The sequence below is a fragment of the Sminthopsis crassicaudata genome, chromosome 3 (genome assembly GCF_048593235.1).
Source record: "Sminthopsis crassicaudata isolate SCR6 chromosome 3, ASM4859323v1, whole genome shotgun sequence".
NCBI classification, from domain to species: Eukaryota; Metazoa; Chordata; class Mammalia; order Dasyuromorphia; family Dasyuridae; genus Sminthopsis; species Sminthopsis crassicaudata.
Window position 1 is genome coordinate 507939575 of NC_133619.1, and position 23995 is coordinate 507963569.

At 38.5% G+C, this 23995-nt stretch overlaps 1 protein-coding gene across 12 annotated transcripts in view; it reads left to right on the top strand.

Annotated features, from left to right (window-relative positions):
* TENM4 (teneurin transmembrane protein 4) overlaps positions 1-23995 on the top strand; it is a 1584659-nt gene that overhangs the window by 1437083 nt on the left and 123581 nt on the right. For all 12 annotated transcript variants that reach the window (XM_074303958.1, XM_074303961.1, XM_074303962.1 and 9 more), the window contains one exon: positions 16663-16879. In XM_074303958.1, the coding sequence (XP_074160059.1) occupies positions 16663-16879 (217 nt within the window). The remainder of the gene's footprint in view (positions 1-16662; positions 16880-23995) is intronic.

Consider the following 23995-nt stretch of genomic DNA (forward strand, 5'->3'; position numbering starts at 1 on the left):
GACTGAGGGAAATATTCTAGAGTATAAAAAGGGAATGTTAAAAGTACTTATCTCAGTGTCTTTGTCAGGTGAAATGAGATAATATGTAAAGTGTTCCATATATGTTTGCTATTGTTATTATAACATATTGTTCACTCTAGTAGGACCCTGAATTCTTTGAAAATATTCTAGATTGAAGGAAAGTAAACCTTATACTGCTGTGTAAGTCTTCACTTCCCAGGTTCCCAGGTCTTTTCTCTGAAGCCTTAAACAAGCTGTTTCACATCTGGAGAAGCAAATGGAACCAAATGATCTGAATAAATATAGGGAAGCACAGCTTCTCCCCCTTCTCCCTGCCAGGCCAAGAATATAAGTCATGAAACAAAGGTCATTCATTCCCATGAATGAAACCAGATACCAGTTTCTTCATCTTTTTATTTATTTTTTTTAACTATTTATAGCTGACAGTGACAATAATAAGTCACCATGGCAGGGGTGTAAGGAGGAGCTAAACACATTCCTAAAATCCCAAAGTTCCTATGGGAAAAGGTGATCCCCCCATCTTCCAGGGAGAGTCTGATCCAGTCCTCAGGCAAGCTAGAGAAATTCAGCTGCTGAAACAGGGGATACTGTCCCAGACCAGAAAATTCACCCTTCTGGCACATGGCTGACTTGTGCGAGACACACCACTGAAAAGCATCAAAACTGAGCTGTGTATTGAGTCTTGCTATGTCTGAATCAACAGCTATTTTCAACAAACTATGCAGTTTTGTTGTTGTTTAGTACTTTTTCAGTCATGTCTGACTCTTTGTGACCCCATTTGGGGTTTTCATGGCAAAGATACTGGGGAAGCTTGCTATTTCCCTATCTAGCTCATATGAGGAAACTGAGGCAAACAGAGTTAAGAGATTGCACATCTGGGGTTGGATTTAAATTCAGGTCCTTCTGACTCCAGACCCAGCTCTCTGACTACCATGTGCCCCATGTTGGTGGAAATGCTTGTGATCTAAACTTCAGAGGAAAGCTCATGGTCTTATAGGTTATTGAATGGACTGTCAAGTTGGAAAATGTACTAAGTATGGCACAAATATGATTAAACCCCTAGGAACAGAGGACCACTACCTTCTCTGAGAAGAATAAACTAAGCCAGATTAGAAATTGAGCAGGTCAAAGCTTCTGTGCTGATCAATAGTGAGATTACATCATGAATAGCCACTGTAATTCTAATCTGAATTCATTCAGGATACTCATTCTTAAAAACAAAAACAAATGTAAATTTCCTTTTTTATCTATGTAAGGTTGAATGGAGATATACTACCATGTACTCAGCTATTTATAATACTCTAATATTCTTTGGTAAAGAATAATCTCTTTATATATGCACTTTGAATCATAAAGTCATGGACCGCTTAAGAAAGAAAGACTATGGAATTCATCAGTGGAATATAAGCTGCCTGAGAGCAGGGAATACTTGGTATTTTATCTTTATATCCCCAGAGCCCTGCCCAGAGAAGGTGCTTATGAAATATGGGTTTGATTTTTTTTAATTGATTTGCTTCTGGTCCTATCCCTTTACCTTACTGAGGAAATAGTCAAGATACATAAAAGTGAATTGATGTTTCCAGTGTCACTTATTAGTGATAGAGCAAGAATCAGAAAAGTGAAATCAGTCTTGAGGGTAATGCTCAGATACTACTAACAATTACTCCCATTTCTATAGCACTTTGTAGTTTCCAAAGTGCTATGCTCAAAACAGTCCTGTGCAGCAGCAAGACAAATAGCATTATCACTATAATGAATAAGAATTTCATATTTCAGAGTGTCAGCATTTTCCAAAAACCCCTTTTCATATCATGTGCAACAGAGTTTGAGAAATCCTGATAGAAGAAGGCTCTGAACCAGGTAGGGACTCAGGATCATAGAGATGAAAAGTCATTTAGTTCAACTTTATTTATTGACAGATGGGGAAACTAAGAAATTAATTAACTTTGCCCACTTCACACCATCAAGCTCTTTACTCAATTTAAATTTCCTATCAAATCCCTCACCTCTAGATCCTTTCCTTCCAAACCCAGCACTTTTTCCACCACGCCTATGAATAATTGATATTTTTATAAGTAGTTTATGATTTACAAAATATTTCCTTTTTTATGCTCATTTTACATAGGAAGAAACTGAGGATCAGTAAAGTGATTTATCTAATAAGTGGCAGATGTAGGATTCAGATTCAGGTCTCTTGTACTCTTAAAATGCCTTCATTGCAAAGTATTCCTCTTTATTGTCAATGTGGAAGGAAAGAGCAGGTGGGGCCTTGTCAGATATGCCCTTAAACATGAATGTTTTCCAAATTGCAGTTTTCTATCATGACTTAGTTTCATGGCCACTGTTTTTAAGAGGAGAAAAAAATAGTCAATTGGAATTTGAGTCAATCAGACTGTATTTGAGAAAGATTTTGCAGCAGCCTTGAGATGTGGTAACCTCTTCCAAAGAGTTCAAATGCTGTGGGGCCCATGAGACGCAATCATAAGGCTGCATTACAAGTAATTTATGGGGTCAGCCTGGGAAAGGAAATTTCAGGCAAACTCAGAATCAAGATATCTCTCCAGCCCTCCCCCATTTCCCCCCCATTCCCTTCCTGAAATTGAGAGTTCTCATAAAATGATATAATTTAGTCACCTGGCAGCATGTTCTCATATAGTGTTTCACAGGATAAAAGGCAAGAGAGAAATTGACCTTTAAAAATATTGTGTTTCAGGCAGCATATAAAGGTTTTGCAAGGCGTGCGAATGGAGTCAGAGAATTTATTATGGAGAATGGTAAAAAAGTTCTACAAAATGTGTATTCAGAGGAAGCTTTGCTCCCCAGAGTGACCCCCTGACATGGTTATGCATTATGCAATGGTTCTATTTCAGGAGTCCCCACAATTGCTGGATGAGTCTGGCTTGCTGCAGCCCACCTGTGGAGTGGGCTATCATGCATACACAACTTTGAAAAGACTTAGGGTTGCAAAGAGACTAATTGATTCATTTTGCAATCCCTATGACAAAGTAGACTTGCAGGCTAATTTTGCCAAACTCCCTTTTCCTGTGAGGTCTAAACACAGTAAAAATGAAATGAGTATACTTTTCTGCCATAAATTGTTGCTCTGACTAATAGAGTCTTAAAATTGAGGGGGTCCTTGAAACATCCTACAATCCAAGAACACAGAATGTCAGAGCTAGAAGGTAACTTAGAACATAGAAAGAATATAGAATATATTATAGAATATAGGATATAGAATCAGAATATAGAATATTAGACCTAGAGAGAGACTACGGAACATGGGAAGTTAGTATTGAATGAAAGAATATGTGATGTTAAAGTGAGAAAACATCTTAGTTAAAAGAATTTAGAACACAAAATGTTAGAAGACAGAAAATCAGACCTAGAAAGGTCTAGCTAACAAAGAAAGCTGGAACTTAGCATGATAGAACTGGAAAGTATGTTAGAACATAGACTTTTAGAACTAAAAGAAATCTTGAAACTAGAGCATAAAACTAGAAAGGATTTTAGAATGTAGAATATTGGAACTGGGTGGTAATGTGGTTAAAGGGGGTTTGGAACCAGTAAGATTCATCTTCTTGATTTGAAATCTGTCCTCGAACACTTTCTAATTATGTGATCCTGGGTAAGTCATTTAACTGAGTTTGCCTCAGTTTCCTCATTATAATGAGCTGGAGAAGGAAATAGCAAACCACTCCAATAGCTTTGCTCATAAAACCCAACTGGGATCATGGAGAGTTGCACACAAATGAAATAACTGAACAAAAATAAATGCTTATTTCCTTTCCTCCTCAAAGGTCATGTAGTCCAATCCCCACCAAAGTTATGAATCCTTTTTACAACATCCCAACAGCTGGTCATACAGTTTCTACTCCAAGACTTGAAATGACAGAGCATCATTTTCCACATTTTTGACAAGTCTTCATTTTAGGAAATTTGATTTTCCCAAAGAAATTTTTCTGCTAACAGTCACATCAACCAGGTGTTGAAACTGTCAGTCTCCTTTGTGGCTACATTGCTTTTTTTGGATTAAATTGGATTCTGTTAGGAATGAAGGTCAGGTTTCTTGAAGCTTCTTAACCTCCAAACCTAACTGAAGTGTCTCCCTTCAAGTGTCATCCTTCCAGATCTATATGCTAGAAAAGCCTTCAAAAAGGGTTTTACTATTTGGATGGATAGATTTGTTTTGGGGTCTGTGTCCATGATTAAAAGATGTTGGTAAAGAAATGCCCATTAAGAAATGGCAGTCTGTTTTCAGCAGAGTCAGAGACCTGATTTGGGGAGGAAGAGAGCCTTCTTCTCTGGGAGGCCTTTTGCCAGCAACTCAACATGTTACCTTAAAATAAGTCTTAGCTCCTCCCTGGAACATTTTTCTCTTCATTATAAAATGCGGAAGTTGGACTAATGCAGGAGTTCTTAAGTCCCTCCCACAACAATGCACTTACATGCATAGAAAACATAGCATTACAAAGGAAGTACATTATATTGAAATTCAGTTACCAAAATGTTGTTTAAAAAATATGAACCCCAATTGGATGATTTTGAAGATCCTTTTCAGTTCCATGTGTGTATCCTGAAATCCTTTGGTCATGTCCTATAAAATGATGTTGTTAGGTCTTTAATGGAGCCTTTTTGGCCAAGCCTTAATATCTTTATGGATACAGGGGATGTGTCAATTGATAGCACTGGCCTGAGGAAGAAGCACTGTTACTCCCCCTCCCTCCCCACCTCTCCCCTGGCCATCCAAAAAGCTATAGAGTAGAAATGTTTGTTTTCATTAGTTTTTTGTTATTAATGCTTTATCAGGATTTACACAATTCTTTCCTGAAAAAGAGGTAGCATGAGATATTGGACTAGGGTCTTGGGTTTGAAGCCTGAATTTTTTGTTGGCTATCTGATTATATAGAAGCCACTTTCTCTTTCTCCAAGTCTTTTTCCTCCGCTGTAGAATGGCAGGGATACATTACCTCTAAAAGTGAGTCTTTTTGATGGGAGGCAAACATGAAAAGGTCTATTATTCTCTTCTTTCAGTTAACTTCCAAACTCTTTACAATCTTTTCTTAATGAGGAAATGAGTAATCTCCCATTTTCTCATGGGTCACAGCAGGTATGTTTTCAGATTTCCTGAAGCCAAAAAAATGAATTCATAATGCACTAGCTAAATTTATGAGCCTTCCACACCAAAAGGTATTTATTGAGATTCAAGTATAGCATAGGGAAGGAACTCTAGATTTGGAGGCAGCGAACCTGGTTTCAAGTCCTGGCTCTGTCACTAATTAACCATGTAATCTGAGTCAAATCATATTTCTTCCTCTGTAAGATAAGAAAGTTACAGTTGGTCACTTCCTAGGGTCTCATGTTCTCTAATGTCTCTGCATCTTTGGCATAAGAACAAAGCTAAGTAAAAGCCATCACATGTGGCTATGGCTAAATATTTGAATAGTATCTCAGGTTTTTGTCTTCATTTTCCTAATCCCCCTGAGAAACAGAATTGGGTGGGGGCCGAGGCCAGAGGGCACCAGCAAAGGAACAGAAGCTCATAATCTATAGACTTGAGTACATTTGCTATTTACCAGCCTTAGAACTTGGGCAAATCAGTTAGTTCACCTCTCCAGCTTCAGATGTTCTATGTGTCAAATAAGTGACTTGGATTAAGGTGATGTTTAAAGTTCTTTTGAACTCTGGCATTGTATGTTCTGTCTTCTTACATTCTTAGTTTTAAGGTACTTTTCCTGTATTCTTTGTTGTTGTTCTCAACCAGTTCCATTCTAATTAACCCACATCTGGAGTACTCTTGGGTACCATGTTCTGGGAAAGGCATTGATAATCAAGAGTACTTCCAGAAAGAAATGAGGAGTGGGGGAGATGGAGGCCATGTCACACGAGAAATGATTGAGGGAAAGAAGATTTGGGGTGGAGGAGGAGACATGACATTTGTCCTCATTCATTGAAATTTGTTGCATGTCAGGGAAATTCAACTTCTACTTGATTTCAGAAATAGAACTGAAGGGTATTCCCTTTAGTAGAATTAGAGAAAAACAGACATAGACTCAATATATGGGAAAATTTTGATTAAAGATATCTAAAATTGGAATGGACTTTCCCAACAGGCAAAGAAATTCAAATGTAGGCAAAATGGGTAACAAATGATAGCAAATCAACATTTATTAAGCATCAATTCTATGCCAGACACTGTGCTAGGTGCTGGGAGTACAACTACAATAAGTGAAGCTGTTCCTTCTCTAAAGGAGATAATACTTTAATGGAAAAGACAAAAAGTGCATAAATAAGTATATTGAAAACACAAATCCTTGTATTGAACTGTTGCAGACTGGCTGTCTGTTTGGTTCCAAGTTGGACCAGATGGCCTCTGAGTGCACTCTGAGCACTGAGATTCTGTGTCTCTTGAAAGAATAGAGTTTGTGACCAAGTGGAATAAAATAAATGTTAGTGAAGTCACTGTGTTCCAGGGGCCAGAAGGGAAATGCCGACTAGACCCTGCTGGTGATGAAATCTCCTACAGAAGTTCTTTCAATGCTCACCTCACACATCACCTTGTTGCAGCTGCTTTGATTTTTCCTTCCACAGTCACCTGTGTTTTTTAATTGAATTGCTTCAAGTGAGAGGGGAAAAAAGAGGAGACAGAGGAGCAAGAAAGTAACTTGCCTAATTCAGCCTCCTAGAAAAATAGCCAATATATTAGTTGCTATTCCAGGAATCAAGGTTTTAGAGAGCTTGTCGTATAAAGGTCAATAGCTACCATCATTCATATTCAGCTTACCCCCACCAAGGAAATGTCTTAAAAGCAAATCCAACATATAACCAAGACCTATTTATGACTTTTGGACTCTTTAGCTTCTGTGCTGACTTCCTAATGTATGCATTCCCCACAAGATGTATCTCCTCCATCCTAGGGCCCATTTTTCATAATTATTTGTGAATCTGCTCCCATTATATCTCAGACTCCTCAGACAACACTGAATAAATAGCCAGCCTTTCTTTTAAGGAAGGCTGGTGAGTGGAGGGTAGTATAAGAAATAGAAAGAATTATACTCTCTGATCATCAGATAATCCTTCAGATTGATTATAGAGAACTCATCCCAAATTGAGTTTAATTATCAATTTTTAAGTCAGAGGATTAGGAAGTGGACAATCATGTAAATAGGGATGGGCCAACCACGTCTCTTCTTGGCTTGTATTTGTAAGTCCTAGCACATAATTCAGTACCTATGCTATCTAAAGCAGTACCTGTTGATTTGCTGTTCCCTGGAAGTGACCATCCCAGATGTCACATCAATGATATTACTGGAATCTCTGTTTCATCACAATGGAATGGTATCTTAAGGACTCTCCTCCAAGACAACCTTGGGTCTCATAAAAGTCTCTTTCAAAGATCTAATAGTGGGAATCCAACATACATAGAAATACAAATGATATCATTATTCCAAAGGACCAGTCTTTTAGACAAAATGGTAGCTTGTCACCTCTACAATATCCCTAAGAAGATGTCATCAAATCTTATTTCCCAAACCTCCAGTGATGGAGAGATTACTATCTCATGAGTACTTGGGTGTTTATCCTTCTTTCTGAGCCAAAATCTTCTCTTCAATACCCCCCTTCATCCTTTCCCCTTTCTCCATCCTGTCGTCCTCCACTCTGGGGCCAGCCCAAATTAGTTAAATCCCTTTTTCTCATGACAACTTTTCAGATGGTGGAAGGCAGCTGTTATACCCTGGCTGAGGCTTCTCTCCCTCAGTCCAAATAACTTCATCCCCTTTATTATATGCTTAGAAGTGGAATGTGCTGAGGACAAAGGCAAGGTCTAGAAAAAATATTAGAAGAATATTTATTTTTAGCTGAAAAGGATTTAGGGAAGTTTTCATGGCACCCAACTCTGGCCTCAAAGGGTTTCAGTGGTCAGAAGTGACAGACAGTATAGGTGACCACATCTGGGTTTGTCTCAAGCTCACCATTGTCCCCCAGAGTTCCTGTATGTCACTCTCAACAGGCCCAAACTATTTCCATGTGTGTTATTTTGCACATGTGGTTACTGTCCAAAGCAAAGATACTAATAAGCAGTGAAAATGTCTTAAATGTGGGCAGGAAGAAGAAAATCTGGAACAATGCACAGATTACTCAGTCTGCCCTGTATCATATATCTGAAAGTTTTTTGTCAGCTCTTTAAGTGCCATATAAACAGGATTTATCTGGATTATCAGCCCTGTGGGGCAGGTGGTGTAGCATTGTCTAATTTTATAGATGGGGAAGCTAGGATTCAGAAAGATTAAATTATTTGCCCAAGGTCATAGGATGGATGATGGAGCCAATTTTGATTCAAAACATATAATCCCTCCTGGAGTGTAAATTCCCTTAGGGAAAACACTTTCTCATATTCATTGAAGTATCTAACAGATGACCTTGAGTATAATAAGCATCAGTATGCATAAAGTATTATAAAGAGCTTTGAATTTGAGTTTGAAATTTTGCCTCTTAATACTTGTATGACCATGGGCAAGTGCCTTCTACTTAATGGGTCTTGTTTTTCTTCTCTGTAAAATGGCATGATTGAACTAAATAATGTCTGTGATTCTGTGAATGATGAATGAATACAATGCTATGATTAGATTATATAAAGAAATGAGAGCCAGAAATACAACTCACACATACATATTCTTACACACATACACACACCAAGATACTGACCTCCCACTTTAAAATCAATCAACAAGCCTTATTAAATGATTCATGTTACCTTTCTTAAGTACCAGGAATTTTGCTGGAAGCTGAGGATACAAATTTTATTTTTAAAAGAAGCAATCCAGGGGCAGCTAGGTGGAGCACAGTGGATAGAGCACCAGTCTTGAAGTCAGGAGGACCTGAGTTCCCATTATCCTCCAATCTCTTCTGTCTTCCCTACATAGGAAGAGAAAATTGAGAAGGTCTTTAAATAAGGTGGAGAGACACTCAGAGGCAAGGAAAGTATAAATTAAGAAGTTCTTTTTTCCCCCAAAAAGTGACAAAGCTATTTGGAGTTGAGGGAAGAATCATTTTCTTTAAAGCCAAGCTCAAATGTTACCTCCTCCATGAAGGCTTAGGATCTTGGGATCATAGTGTTAATAGAATCCTCCTGATCTATATTTGGTTACTGGACCCAGATGACTGGAGGGGAAAGTGAGGCAGGTGACCTTGTATAGCCTCCCTCACTTATATCCAATTCACCTGCATGTCATGGTATCATCTCCCTGACATCATGGTCTCCTTCCAGAACCAAGGACAAACAAACAACAACAATGGAGGTTATTTAGTCACTCTCATTTTATAGATAAGGAAATTGAAGCCATCAGTGACAAAGTGACTTGCCAGGGTGGTCCAGCATTTGTAAAGGACAGAGCTATGATTTGAACCCAGAACCTCTGACTCAATCATTTAATCAATAAATTAACATTTATTGTATATCAGCCACTGTGCTAAGTTTCAGAGATACAAAAGTGTTGGAACCCTGGATCTCTTAGAATCAGCCAGAGTCAGGATAAGGAAAAGTCTTTATTCTTGGTCTTTGCAGTTGAGGTCAGGGGATTAGATCTAGCAATCTCCACACCTCCTTCCTCTCTCTCCAATGCCAGGAGAATGCCTCAATTTCCTCCTCCTACTCCACCCACACATGTCACTTCCCCTTCTTTGTCCATACCCACCAATAGAGCCAGCACAGAATAGTTGGGGAGGGTCATCTTTCAAACATGTTAATAGAGAATTGTCCAATTGGCAATTAGTCTCACATGCTCCATTATCCAAGTGCATTTGCTCAGTTCTAGCCCTTTACACAAAAATAGGCAAAAGATAATCCCTGCTTCAAAAAGCTTGCAATTGACTCCAAATTGAGTACTATCAGTCTTTCTTATTCTTATTCCTCTTGCCCATGATGTTACATTTTTCTTTATACTTAAGATTTTCATTGTATTAGTTAATATTTGTAAACTAACAACACTCCAACTGTCGCCTTGTCCGTGAAACTTTCCTTGATGCTGCCTTTTATTAGATACCTCCTCCCACAGACCACAAGCAATACTTTGTTTTGCCACACTCTAGAGAACTCATCATTAAGTATTGTTCGTTATAGTTGTCTGTGGTTATCTCTCTTCCTACTGGACTCAGTACTTGATAGTTAGCGTTCCAATAGCATTTGGGGTCAACTAGGTGGTACAGTACAGAGCTCCAGTCCTGAAATCAGAATCAAATCCAGCCTCAGACACTTACTGCTGTATGACCCTGGACAAGTCACTTAAGCCTGTTTGCCTCAGTTTCCTCAATTGTAAAATGAACAGGAAAAGGAAATGGCAAACTACTCCATTACCTTTGCCGAGAAAACCCCAAAGAATTAGACATGACTCAAAATAACTGTTGACAACAACAAATATAGCACTTTAATGATTTCAAAGCTTTCACATATTTTATCTTATTTAACTATTATGGCCACCTGTGAGTTAGATGCTATTATTTTTTTCCAATTTACAGATGAAGAAACTGAGGCAGATAGCAATTAAATAATTGGCTAGTGTCACACAACAAGTAAATGTCTATGGCTAGATTTAAACTCAGGCCTTCTTGACTCCAAGCTCAGTGCTTTTTCTGATACTACCTTGATGATCCATTATGCATTCAATAAATATTTATTAAATGAACAAGTTCTCTCACATAGTAAGCACTTAATAAATATTGGTTGCCTGCCTGTGGCTTATAAAACTGCAAGACAAAATAAAACAAAGTCAAGTTAGGGATTTTTTAAAAATGTACTATGCTAAATCAGAGAAAGGAAAGATCATTTTCTACAGTGGAGGCAAAAGAAAAGCTTCCTGGAAAAGTTGGCCTTTGGGCTTAGTCTTGAAGGATGCGTAGAGTTTCAGCAGTAGGGGATGGGGAGTGAGAAGGTAGAGGAGGACTTTCCAGACTGAGACTTGGAAAAAAGCTCAGGAAAAATAGAGCTTTGTTTGGAAAATAAAATACACAAAGATGAGTGAAATGAGATTAGTTTGGAAAGACAAGGGGATACCACATTCTGAAGGGTCTTGGATGTAAGGCAGAAAGCTGGGATTTTTTTTTTCCTGATAGATAAGAAAGATCCACTGAAGATTTCTGAGCTGAAGAGTGATGTGATAAGATGTTTACATTAAAATACATGAGAGACACGGGATAGATTGGGAGGGAGGAGGCTTAGAGGCAGAGATATCAAGTAAGGGCTCTACTGCAATAATCCTGTCAGACAATAACAAAAGCCAGGATAAGGTTGGTGGTTTTGAACCCCCTTCTTTTTCTAGAATCCAGCCCACTACCATATATAGTACCCAATACATATCTGCTGCCAACATATATGTGTGTGTGTGTGTGTGTGTGTGTGTGTGTGTGTGTGTGTGTGTGTGTGTATATATATATATATATATATATATATATATATGTATATATATATATATATATATATATATATACATCGTGGAGAAACCTGTGTGGTTTGTAGAACTTTGCAAATGAAAAAGGGTCTGCATAGGGGACCAGATTCTGGGATTAGTTTGCTTTAACAATGGGGAGGCTCTTGGATTAATAAATGTGAAGCAGTCTAATGTAATAAAAGAGGTACCAGATATGTGCTTACATGGTCTGCATTCAAACGCCTGTTGTGCTGTTGTAACTTGGGCAAGAGAGACAAAAATAACCATGATTTATAATGATATGCCCCTTTTAAAAGTTAATCATTTCTTTTTATAGGCAGGTATTATATCTTTCTCACTCTACTTCTCCCCAACTGAACAAATAAAAATCAGAAACAGATAAAGCATCGATAACAATTATGCATAGTCCGGTAAAATAAATCCTGGCACTAGCTGCATTCAAAGATACATTCTTGTATTTTAAATTTATTCTAGGAGTTGGTGTGGGGTGGTGCTTCATATCCTATCCTCTGGTCTTGTGTCATTTCTCGGAAGCCTGCCTCCTTGGGTCTCAGTTTCCTTTTCTATAAATTGAAAGAGTTGGAATAGATTGTTGCCAAACTTCCTTCCAGTTTAAAATTCTTTGATCCTGATGATGCTTCCTTACAAAATTAAACTGGGTCCTGGCAACTACCTTGTGTCCCAAGATTGGGAAGATACCACCTTGCTTAAATATGATCCCATCTTCTCCCCTAGCCCTCATGTCCAGCATGCTTTCTTTCAACCAGCACCTGTCAGACATTACTTAAACACATAATTATAGCTGGAGCTAAAAGCAATTTGCATCTGAGTATTGATGCAGGCAAGACAGGTTTTCTGGCCCCCTCCATGATTCTGCGGCAAGGGGCCATCATTCAATTGCAGCAGACTTAGAAGCTGACCATTAAATCAGCTGGCACAATTGAAAGGCCGTGAAAAGTCACGGCTAATTTGAAATTTTATTAGCTCTTGGACTGCTCTTGGTTACCTCAGAATCAGTCTCAGGAAACCAGTTCTGTGGGCCTTTCTGAAAATTGTGATTCCTCCCACTGCCAAGGGCTCCAAATGGTCCGGACAGTGAATGTTGGAAAAATTCCTTTCACCTTGGGGGATGATAATTGGTCCCTCATAAGCCAACAAATGAGTTTTGGAGACTTTTAGGGGATGATTTGCAAAGGTATGTATCAATTTCTGTGGTTTACCAGTCAGTCAACAAAGAACTGGACATTCTAACCACCAATGATTTAATCTTAGAAATGTAAGAGCTAAAGGGACTGTAGAAAGTTAAATATTAGGACATTAGTAGAAAGAATAATGGGAGTGCAATGACAAGACTGATGAATATACCCTTCTTCTGTCTCCATGTGTATGACCTTGGGCTTGGCACTCAATGTCTACAGACCTTAAGTTTGTTCATTTGTAGAAAGGTGTTTGATTAGCTGGACTGTGAAATCCCTTCCCACCTCAGTTCTTTAATTCTATAATCCTGCGTGTGTTAGAGTTGGAAAGGACTTGCGAATATAAAAAAAAAAAAATAGAAAACAGAGTATAAATAGAGTTGAAAGGGGCTTCAGAAACAATCCCTTCCCACTCCCCTTTTAAGATCAGTCTTTGGGGCAAGACCAAGCATCAGGCTGCCTATTTGAAGGAACAGATATGGGATGGGAAAGAAACAAGTTTGAAATCACTTGTCTCTAACATTTAATGTGGTCATGTGATGAGATGAAGGGTACAATTCCCTGTACTTGGAATGTCTTCCTCCTTATGTCCATCTATTGAAATCCTGTCCATCCATTTCCATGCCCTTGCTGCCTCCTTCATCAAGCTTTTCCTACTCTTCCCCACTGCAAGGGATTTCAGATATCTGTTTAAATCCCAGCTATTTCAATGGCTGCCTCCATAACCTTTGTAAGCCTCAGTATTCTCAACTGTAAAATGGGGCTCTTAGACTACTTTCCTCACAAAGTGGAGAAAGCATTTTCCAAACTATTTGAAGTACTATTACAAAGGTAGAAAAGCTCTTCCTTTCCCACTAATTTCCTGGGTGACCTTGGACAAGTGATCTTCCCTGGAGTCTTTTAGCTGTAGCTGTAGAGGAGGGTGACAGTTTGGGGAAGATAAGCTGGTGGGAGCATCTGGGAGTCTTTGAAGTAAGTGATGTTCAAGGTCCTTTTCTATCTAAGGATCCAGGGGTATCTGTTCCAGCTCTGATACTGTTTGGTGTTCTAACATCCTGTGTTTCCAGTTCCTTCCAGCTGTAACAGTCTGTGAACAGCAGCACTATTTTTTAAAAAATGATTCCCAGAGGGGTTAAGTGATATGCACAAGGATCATATGTAGAAGAAGGATGGTTCCCTGAGAGCAGAAACCATAAATTAGAACGTCCAGATCCCTATTTAACTCAGGAAGGCATGCTGCATCTCCAAACTGTCTTGTCTATTTGCTGCATATAACCTCATACATTTACTGAACTGTGCTCTGGAGGGAAAGGGAGTGGATACCTCATGCTAAAATGCACAGATGCCAATTTTACAGAAATGCCAAGTACCTTCTTGTCTCCTGGCCTCTGTGCCTCAGTCCCACTGAGGGCTTCTGCATAGACAGAGCCAGGAGGAGGAAGCAGGTTGTGGTCAGCCTCTGGAACGTGCATAGCACATGGGTGATTTCATCTCAGCTGAAGCTATAATCTTGGCTGAGCTATAGCATGAAAATAATTTAGAGAGCAGAGTGGTGGATGTATACCATGTTCCTATAGCTGAAGCTTCATTGAACAGTGTGTGTATATGAATAATCCCTACCTGCTTTGTGAAAAACAGCTAAGAAAATAAGCTACTTGTTCATTCATTTAATAGACATGTACTAAATTCCTCCTACATCAAAGCCATTTTATGGACTCTGGAGAAGAATACAAAGATGAATAAAATAGATAAGGGCCTGGCCCTCATCAACCTCATGTTTATGAAGGTGGGAGCTGGGGGGAATATGATGAATGTACAGTGAATTAGCATACAAGGCAGAATATGAAAGGTGGGACTTGAGGGAAAGAGATCATACAGAATATGGGAAGATCACTTCCTGTTAAAGGGATCTAGGAAGACTTCATGAGAAGCTAAATCTTGATGGATCAGTAGAGAATAGAGAAGCAGAAGACAAGTGTTCTAGACAAGTGAATAAGAAAACAAGGGGTGAGAAAGGAATGATTGTCAAAGAAAATTTCTGATTAAAAGACACAGAAAGAGAGCCATGTCATATTGAGACTTTGCGAACAATTTTTTTAGGAAACTCACAAAGAGTTTCTGGTAAGGCACATAAACAGAATCCTAGCTAGAGTCATTGGGATACTTGCTAAGTAAAAAATTTTGATATTTAAAGGGACTGAAAAGTATCAACTATCCTGCAGAATTTCCAAAGTAGCTGCTCCAGGATGAGAATAACCAACAGAGGTTTCAGATCCTGAGCAGAAGTTCCTAATAACTTTTCTCAGGCTTTAGAAAGCTAGATTAAGTCAAGCAGTCACAGATAACAATCTTGAGAAAGAAATATATTTAGTTCTTAATGTTATTTCATATCCAAGCTCCTTTAAAAAAAGATTACATATCTAATAATTATTTTAGTATTTATTTTTATTCTAGTAACTAACTAGTCATTATTCTAACAATTCTAATAATATTCTAATAATTCACAAGCACATTTAGGTCCAGTGGATAGGGCTGAATTTAAGAAGACTCAGTTAAAATCCAGCTCCAGACACTGACTTGTGGTGTGACCCTGGGCACTTAACCCTGTATGCCTCTGTTTTTTCTTCTGTTAAAAGAGGCGGGGTAGTGAGGCAGTGGTAATAATAGCACCACCTCTCAGGATTATTATGAGGATCAAATTAGGCAATATTTGTAAGGCATTTTGCAAACTTTAAAAAATACAAATTCTACATACAAAATCTAGTTGTTATTATTAACATATATTATAAAATTATGAAAATTTTAGATTTCTGAGCCATCTTAAAGATTAGCTAATCCAACTCCTACAGAAATCATTAATTCTTTAACATCACCAGCAAGTAATCTTCAATTCTCCCCCTAATACTTAGAATTATGGGGAAAATCACTATAAATATAAATCACCATAAATAGTCAATTCCATTTTATTGTTCAGAAAGTTTTCCCTCTCTTGAGCCAAAATTTGCCTCCCCCATAAATTCTAAGCATTGATCTTAGTCCTTCTGATGAGATCCCAAGAGGACAATCAGTTTAAATCAGTTCTCTTTTCATGAAAATCTTTCAGATGATAAATTGATTCATCATTGATTGTTTGCTGTTTAAATAGAGCAAGATCCTTCCCAAGTCTGCTTAGACAGCCCCACTTCCTTTCAGTCATTCCTCCTAGTGAGATATGATCTTGGAACCCTTTATTCTCTTAGTTATCTGCCTCTAGATACATGCCAGGATCGTCAATGCCCCCTCAAATTGGGGCAAAACTGGAAAAAATATTCTGTATCCTGATCAGATCAAATACTACAGGATCATCATTTTCCTAGCTGGCAAAGGGAATTCCCAGGTGAAGAAACTTTTGTAGTATTATTTGTTGTTTTGGTAGTCATTGCAGTCATATCTTTGTGGCCCAATCTCTTAGGAAAGATACTGGAGCGTTTTTGTCATGTCCCTCTCCAGCTCATTTTACAGATGAGGAAACTGAGGCACTAGGATTGACTTGCCCAGGATCTTACAGCTATAAGTGTCTGAGATCAGATTTGAACTCAAGGAGATTTCCTAACTCCAGGTCCAGTACTCTGTACTCTATGGCACCACCTAGTGGTCTTATAATTATAGATTCAGTTAGATGTATAGTTAGTTACATACAATATTTACAATCATGTATTTCAGGCCAAGTTACTTTTGCTCAAAAATCCTCAGTTTTTCCTTTCTAAAATGAGATTTGACCAGGCAGCATCTCAAGGAGCTCTCAGGATCTCGATCCTCTGTTCGTAACGACTCCCCTATTAGATTGCGGGTTCTTTCAGAGCATGAGCTGCCTTTGGCCTTTCTTGGTATCCTCAGTGGTTGGCACAGTGCCTGGCACTTAGGATTGCCTGCCTGTCTGCTAGGATGATTCCTGAATAGTCAGGCTTAGAGTGAAAGAGAGGGAACACACCCACAATAAATAATACCCTCTGGTCTTTCCACAGATGGCTTGGTGGACTGCATGGACCCTGATTGCTGCTTACAACCCCTGTGTCACGTCAATGCTCTGTGCTTGGGGTCTCCCGACCCTGTGGACATCATCCAGGAGACGCAGGCCCCCGTATCCTCTCAGAATCTGCGCTCCTTCTACGATCGCATCAAGTTCCTCGTGGGAAAGGACAGCACACACATAGTCCCTGGAGAGAATCCCTTTGATGGAGGGTAAGTGGACCATGTCTGTGGTACCTGTCAAAGCATTTCCCTTATGTGACCCTGAGGCAGGGAACGCCAGGATTCCATTTTGCAGATGGGAAAAACTGAGGCTTTTAGAAAGAGTTACTTGACCATGATGGTGTTTGGTGAATTTCAGAGCTGGGATGTGAATCCAGGACTCCTGATTACAAGTCCTGGGCTCATATAACTATATTATTTTACCTCAGTCCTCACAGGGCCAATCAGGGAGACCCTGGGGAGAGAATTAGAATAATAATAATGGCCAAAGCTATAGGATCCTTCATGTAGAATAGAGAGAGAGATCCTCCAGTTATTAACAGTCAACTATTATTTCTGTCTCCAATTTAAAAAGGAGTGCTTCAGTTCTCAACAACCAAGGATTGTGTTTCTACCTAGCAGGAAGATCAGGAGTTTTTATTTTTGGAAGGAACTTTGAGGATCATTTGTCTAACCTTCTCTCCTTTCCACTGCCCTTCTCCTCTCTCTCTCTCACCCCCAGCTCTCTTACAGTGGTCCCTTAGGAATCATTTCTTACAAAAGTCTTTCAGCTTTTTCTCAAACACCTCCATTGATAGGCATCTCATCCTCATCCCAAGCATCCCATTTCACTATTAGACAGCTCTGAGTGTTAAAAGTTCTTCCTTACATTGAGCTAAAATATACTTCCCTGTAACTCGTGCCCACCAGACCTAGTTCTCTCTGCTGGAGCTACACAGAATAATTTGTCAAAGTGACTGCTAGAATATCTAGCTGCTTGAACTCTTCTCATCATGTCCTGGGCTGCTTGGTTTCTTAATTGATGCTTAACGGGCCAAGTAACAGTTTGGCTCTGCTCTGGCAGCTTGGAGAGACAGACAGACAATTATGAAGTAAAAAGAACCCAGAACTGCGTGTCCCCATGAAACAGATGAGGAAATCAAGAGCAAAGAGGCCTGTTCTTGTTGTTGCTGTTGTTTTGTTGTTCAGTCATTTGTTTTGTTTCCAATTTGAGGTTCTCTTGACAAAAGTACTGGATGGTTTTCCATTTCCTTTTCTGGTTCATTTTACAGATGGGGAAACTGAGGCAAACAGGGTGAAGTGACTTGACCAAAGTCACAAAGCCAGACACTTGTCTGAGGCCAGATTTGAAGTCATGTCCTCCTGACTACAGGCTCAGCCCTCGATCCACTGCACCAGCTATCTTATTTCTTCCTCTATAAAATAAATCCACTGGCCTTGATGTTCTTGCTCTGACTTTTAGTGTTCTAAGATCCTCTTTTCCAAGGTTCTCACTCTGAAGTCTTGTTATCTGTGTTCTAACATAAAATCCCTTCCAAGGCTGTAATTCTCTAGACAGTTGATAGGCTTAGAAGCTGCCTGGTTAGCCCTTAGGGGAAATCTCATCAGTAGTATAATTATGGCCTTCCCTTTCAGAATAGAGGCAACTTTTCTAGGTGTGTAGTTAATTTAATAGTCTTATCTTTCTCAAAATGTGATATGCTTTCAGACTATTTTGAGCACCATCAGGAGCTATTTATTTTTGCCCTGTTCTGTTCACTGATCTGACAAGAAGCCTTCAACAGGGTTTCTACTTCGAGTCAAAGCCATTTGATAGTAAAAACACATCTAGCAATGTAAGCGTGGAGTGCCTTATTGAGTATCATTTGCTGTGGACCATCTGTTCAGTAGATTCCCATGGTTATTATTAAGAATAACTATCTAGTCCTCCTGACTATAAAGGATGAGGTGTGATGATGAAGTCATGAAATGTTCAGATAAACATACCAGAAATTAGACATGCAAATTAGGGGGTGACACCTTAAAGGACTCTCTGCCCCCAATTACGAGCTATGCAAGAAAATCATTCCAAATGAACAATTCTTAACCTTTTTTTTTTTTTTTTTTTTTTTTTACTTTATGGACCCCCTTTGGCAGTCTGATGAAGCCTATGAATCTCATCTTAGAACAATTCTTTTAAATGCTTTTAAATAAACTGAAATAGATAAGATTACAAAGGAAGTCAATTCTATTGAAATATACTTAAAAAAATTTTTTTTTGTAGTTCATGGACTCCAGTTTAAGAACCTCAGGATAAATTAATATTTGATACTCACAAATTGTTTTTCACTCAAAATGATATTGACTGAACAATCACTCAATTATTTACCACACTGGCCTCCAAATACCTTTTGACCTTTTCCAAAAAAATCAAATATGTTATCATAGGGGAAAATGTGCCTTCACAAAGGAGAATGTTTTGATCTCACTGACTGTGACCTCCAAAAGGGCCAAAAGTATCTTAAGGAAAAAAGAATCAGGCTCCCAGCAATGCCCTTAGACACTCAGTTTATCCTACATTAATTTCATTTGATCATTTTGAGCTCTGGGCTGTTTGCCTCCCAGGGCCGAGCCTGGGCAGTGCCATCAGGGCAGTCACCCCACAGACAACTTCTCCAACCAAGGATGCCACAGCAAGATAGAGGAGCAGATCAAGAACTGCACCTGGAAAGATCCCAGCTCACCATGGTCTGGTTACAGTCTGGTTCTCTGTTCCCAGTCTCTTTCTTTATGTCACTTCCAATCAGTCCCTCTTTCCTTCTGCAGCTACCCAGTGGTCAGGCTAGCTCCTGAAATGACAGATGGATGTAAGCTATTATGATAAGAAAAATTATCATCATTATTATTGTTCTTAGAGTTCAGTGGATAGTGTTGGGCCTTAAATCAGGAAAACTCATCTTCCAGAGTTCAAATATGGGCTCAGATACTTAACTAGCTATATGATCCTTCTTTAGTTTCCTTATCTAGAAAATGAGCTGGAGAACATAATGGCAAACTACTCCAGTATTTTTTTTTTTCAAGAAATTCCCAGAAGAGGTCACAGAAAATTGGATGTGATTGAACATTACATAAAAACCACAAAATTCTTGGGAAATTGGTACAGAATTTCTGACAAATATGCATAGCTCTAATGAGGAAGAAAAGGAAAATTGCCTGAAGATATAGATGGACATATTACACTGAACTGATCAATCAACCTAACTTTTAAGAGATGGGTATAAAAGATGGAAGTAAAGGTGGATAATGGCTGATGAGTACAAAAAGATAGGATAGTTTTAGAAGAACAGCATCATATAGAGTGATGCTCTTTGTTAAAATTCAGCAATCAATTTTCAAGTATCTATTGTGCACAAAGTCCCTGTGTTCAATGCACAAGATTTGTGAGGGAAAACAATATAATCCCTGTTGTCAGGTGCTTTTAGGTTAATAGAAGGGTTATGACTTGAACAAGTGGAATCATACAAAATGAAAGTACAAATTGGACAGAGATATAATCCAGTGTTATCTAAGAAAATTACAAGATAACAAATATGTTTAAATCCTGGTCTTTACTTATAATTTAATACATTTCTGTTCTATTGTGTATTATATTTATCTGTATATATGTGTTATCTCCATTGTTCCTTGAAGACAAAGTACCTCATTCATCTTTTTCCTTTTATATTTTTTTATTGTATAAGAAGCAACATGAGGTATAATGGATAGACAGCTGGCTTTGGAACTGAGAAGACCTGGCTTTGAGTCTTGCCCCTGATACATACTGGTTATGTGATCCTTAGCAAGACACTGAAATTCTCTAAGTTGTAAGCATCTTTCTAAGATTATAAATTTCAAACCAAATGATGAAGTGATTCAGAAAAGGGAGTTTTTTCATCCTGAAATTCCATATACAGAAGAAATCACAGGTCCACTCTATTTTTTTCCTCATCAGTCAGCACAAAGTATTATGCTGAAACAGATATTTAATAAATAGTTAAAGCAATTACGTCAACTTAGCAAAAAAAAAAAGAATAAAAAAAGAAATTTTATTATATATGAGGTTCTGCCATTAGCTGAAGAAATCCAAAAATTTTTAAAGTAAAATGGTCCCTGCTTCCAAGGAGTTTATACTCTTATAGGAAATGTGGATACAATATATATATATATATATATATATATATATATATATATATACTAATACATATAAATAAATATCAGAAGTCACATATTTTAAAATAATGCTTTATTCATTTTTTACATTACTGTTACTTCTCAATGACCTCTACTCACCCACTCCCAAAAGACCCTCCTTGTAAATCAAAACAAACTAACATGCTCACCATGAATCATTCTTCCCCTGAAGCCTATTACTTTTGTCCTAAAAGGCAATACGTGTTTCAGGGTCAAGATTAGTCACTGAATAGACTATTTTGACTCAGTGCCATGGTCATTATGTAAATTTTCTCTTTCCCCTACTTGTATCACACTGTCAATACACTTAAGTCTTACCAAATTTCCCTTAAGTTCTTCATCTTTGTTTGGTAGAATGTCATTAACCAGTGAGTGCTCCTGAAAAAGAATGGTAGAGGTGATGGATCCCTTACACTTACAGAATATCAAATGTTAGAGATGGCAAGAGAATACAGAAATCATTTAGGTTAAACTCATTGAGTTAAACCTATACAGAGCAGGTGCTGAGAGCAAACATCCTAGAAGTTACTGAAGTTACACAATGAGTTAATAGAGAACCAGGACCAGAATGAATACAAAACATAGCTTTCTTTCCTGGTATCCTTCCCCAACAAACAGAAGCTAGTTGACTTCTTTTTCCCTACCCCACTCCTTGACAGCAAGCTCCCAGCTGTTACTTAAAAGTATAATTTTACCCAAAGGCTTCCAGGATTGTATGCCCTTTTACTAAATTGGAGCTATAAATAATAAACATGCCAGGGAAATTTTTGGTTGCTCGTCATTTGCTGTTCACTTTGTGGTGTCTGAACATTGTTTTGGCTGGTTCCTCATTTGTTCTGATCCAACCAGTGCTCTCATCTGCAAGCCTGAAAGCGATTGCAAGCCCCCAGGGCCGAGGCCAAATTTCCCAGTACATCTTGTACAACACTGAGCAGGCTGTCAGAGCTCAACAAATAATAATATAATCTATGGTGCATGTTTACATTTGCCACATTCAATATTATGCACCGTTGCCTGTGCAGCCAAAGCTCCGACAGGCAGCAAGACACCCATCAAGGGAGGAAGGAAAACAGCCCGCACTCGGGGAACATTGATAAACTGTAACCTGCTTAGAATTTCTTTCCCCATCAACAAAAACCTGCTCAAAACCAATAGCTGAGTGAGAAGGAAAGTAGGAGAAAAAATCCTCTCTGGGCCTTTAGTTCTCAGCCTACAAGATTAGGGAGTTAGACTAAATGATCTCTAAGGTGCCTTAACATTCTATATCTGTGTTTTAATGGGCCATGTCTGATGGTGTCTTCCAGTTTCTTCATTCTTTAATACAGCTAGGCTTTGGACTTGCAGTCCTGCCTCAAACACCTTCTGGTAGTGTGACTAAGGATAAGTCACTGAAATTCTGCCTGCCTCAATTCCCTTCTCTGTGAAGTAGGATAATAATGGTACCTTCCCTTCAGGTTGCTGCAGGATTAAAATTAAATATTCGTCAAGTGTTTTATTAACTTTAAAACATTTTAGTAATAGTAGTAGTAGCAGTAGCAACAGTAGGAGTAGCAGTAGCAGTAGCAGTAACAGTAGCAGTAACAGCAGCAGCAGCAGCAACAGTAGTAGTATTATGTTCTAACAGCTCTAAGGTAGCTGGGAAGGCTGATGAAGCCTGTGGACTCCTTCTCAAAATTGTATTTTTAAATTATTATTATTATTAAATTAAATAATTGAAAGAAATTTATTTCAGGTGGAGGCTAATGAAAATTACATCCTTTTTTGTATCCAAGTTTAATGAAACTTGTCCACAGATCCTTTGAGGGTCTATGGATCCCAGATAGAAGACCTCATCACTAAGGTCTCTTCTAGCTTAAAAAATTTGTGTTGAAACTTTGTCTACTTCAAGACCAGGAGTCCCTTCTAGCTCTCAAAGTCTGCAAGGCTCTCCAAAGCTATATAGCTGCCAGGTATTACGTCAATGTACTATATTGCAAACATCGGTCTTTATAAGAGATAGCCCATTTTAAGCTTGCTCTGGGAATTGTGGACGGAGCTTGATTTTCATAAATGTTGTAGCAGTCAAACCTTTCACCAAGTTCCTTATTTGTTAGTTGTTTGGGTTCTTTTTTCTCTAAAACATAAAGTTAGGGAAAATCAAATAGCAGCTTCCATTTTAGCTTCTTTAATTTAATAGGGATTTGTTCTCCAGAAAAAGACATTGTGGAAGGGGGAAAGATTAAGGGAGCTTTTTTGTGATAGTTTGAGCTGAGAGTGGACCAACCCCTACCTCTTAGCCAGGAGACCGTTAGGAGAAGTCTCATTAGCCAGGAATTGGAATCCAATCTCCACAGAGACTTACTCATAGTAAGCAGGAAGGTTAGCTATCTGACATTGTGTCCATGTATAACAATTCTCTCTGCTGGCTGATGACACCCTGTATTGTTTCCATATTCTCTGTGCAGTAATTTGTCTTTTCTCTTGGAGATGACATTCATTTCACCATCCCCTGGGTGAAATCCAGAAGGTCCCAGAGAGAGTCAGACCATGCTAGTACAACTGTCTCCTGACAGCACTCAAACATCTGAATGAAGGATCTCAGCATCCTCCTTCGGCATTCAAGATGGCGCTTGCTATGCTAAGGGAGTAAAAGGAAAGCTGGAGAGAATCTAGAGCCAGTACAACATGAAGGCAGTGTAGGAGAGTGCAGGGTCCTGATTTGAAGTCCTAAAACCTGGATTAAATTCCACTTACTATTGGCAAATAAATTTGGTGAACTGTCCTGGCCTCAGTTTTCTTCTCTACAAATAAAAGTGTTAAATTAAATAAGTTAAATAAATAAATCTCATGATTCTATGAACTATTTGGAGAATAATCCTAGAGAAGTTAGACTGAACATACTATATTATGTTCAAGATCATAATATAGAACCATGATCAATTCACTTAACCAAACATTTATTAAGTGTAACTTGGAGTGGATAGAGCCAGCTTTGGAATCAAAAAACCCTTAAGTTTGAGTCTTGCCCCCACAACTGGTTGGATGACTCTGAATAACTCATTTAACTTCCTTGTATCTCAGTTTCTCCATCTGTAAAATGCAAGGTTTTTGATCCACAGCAGGCTGCTTAAATCCCTT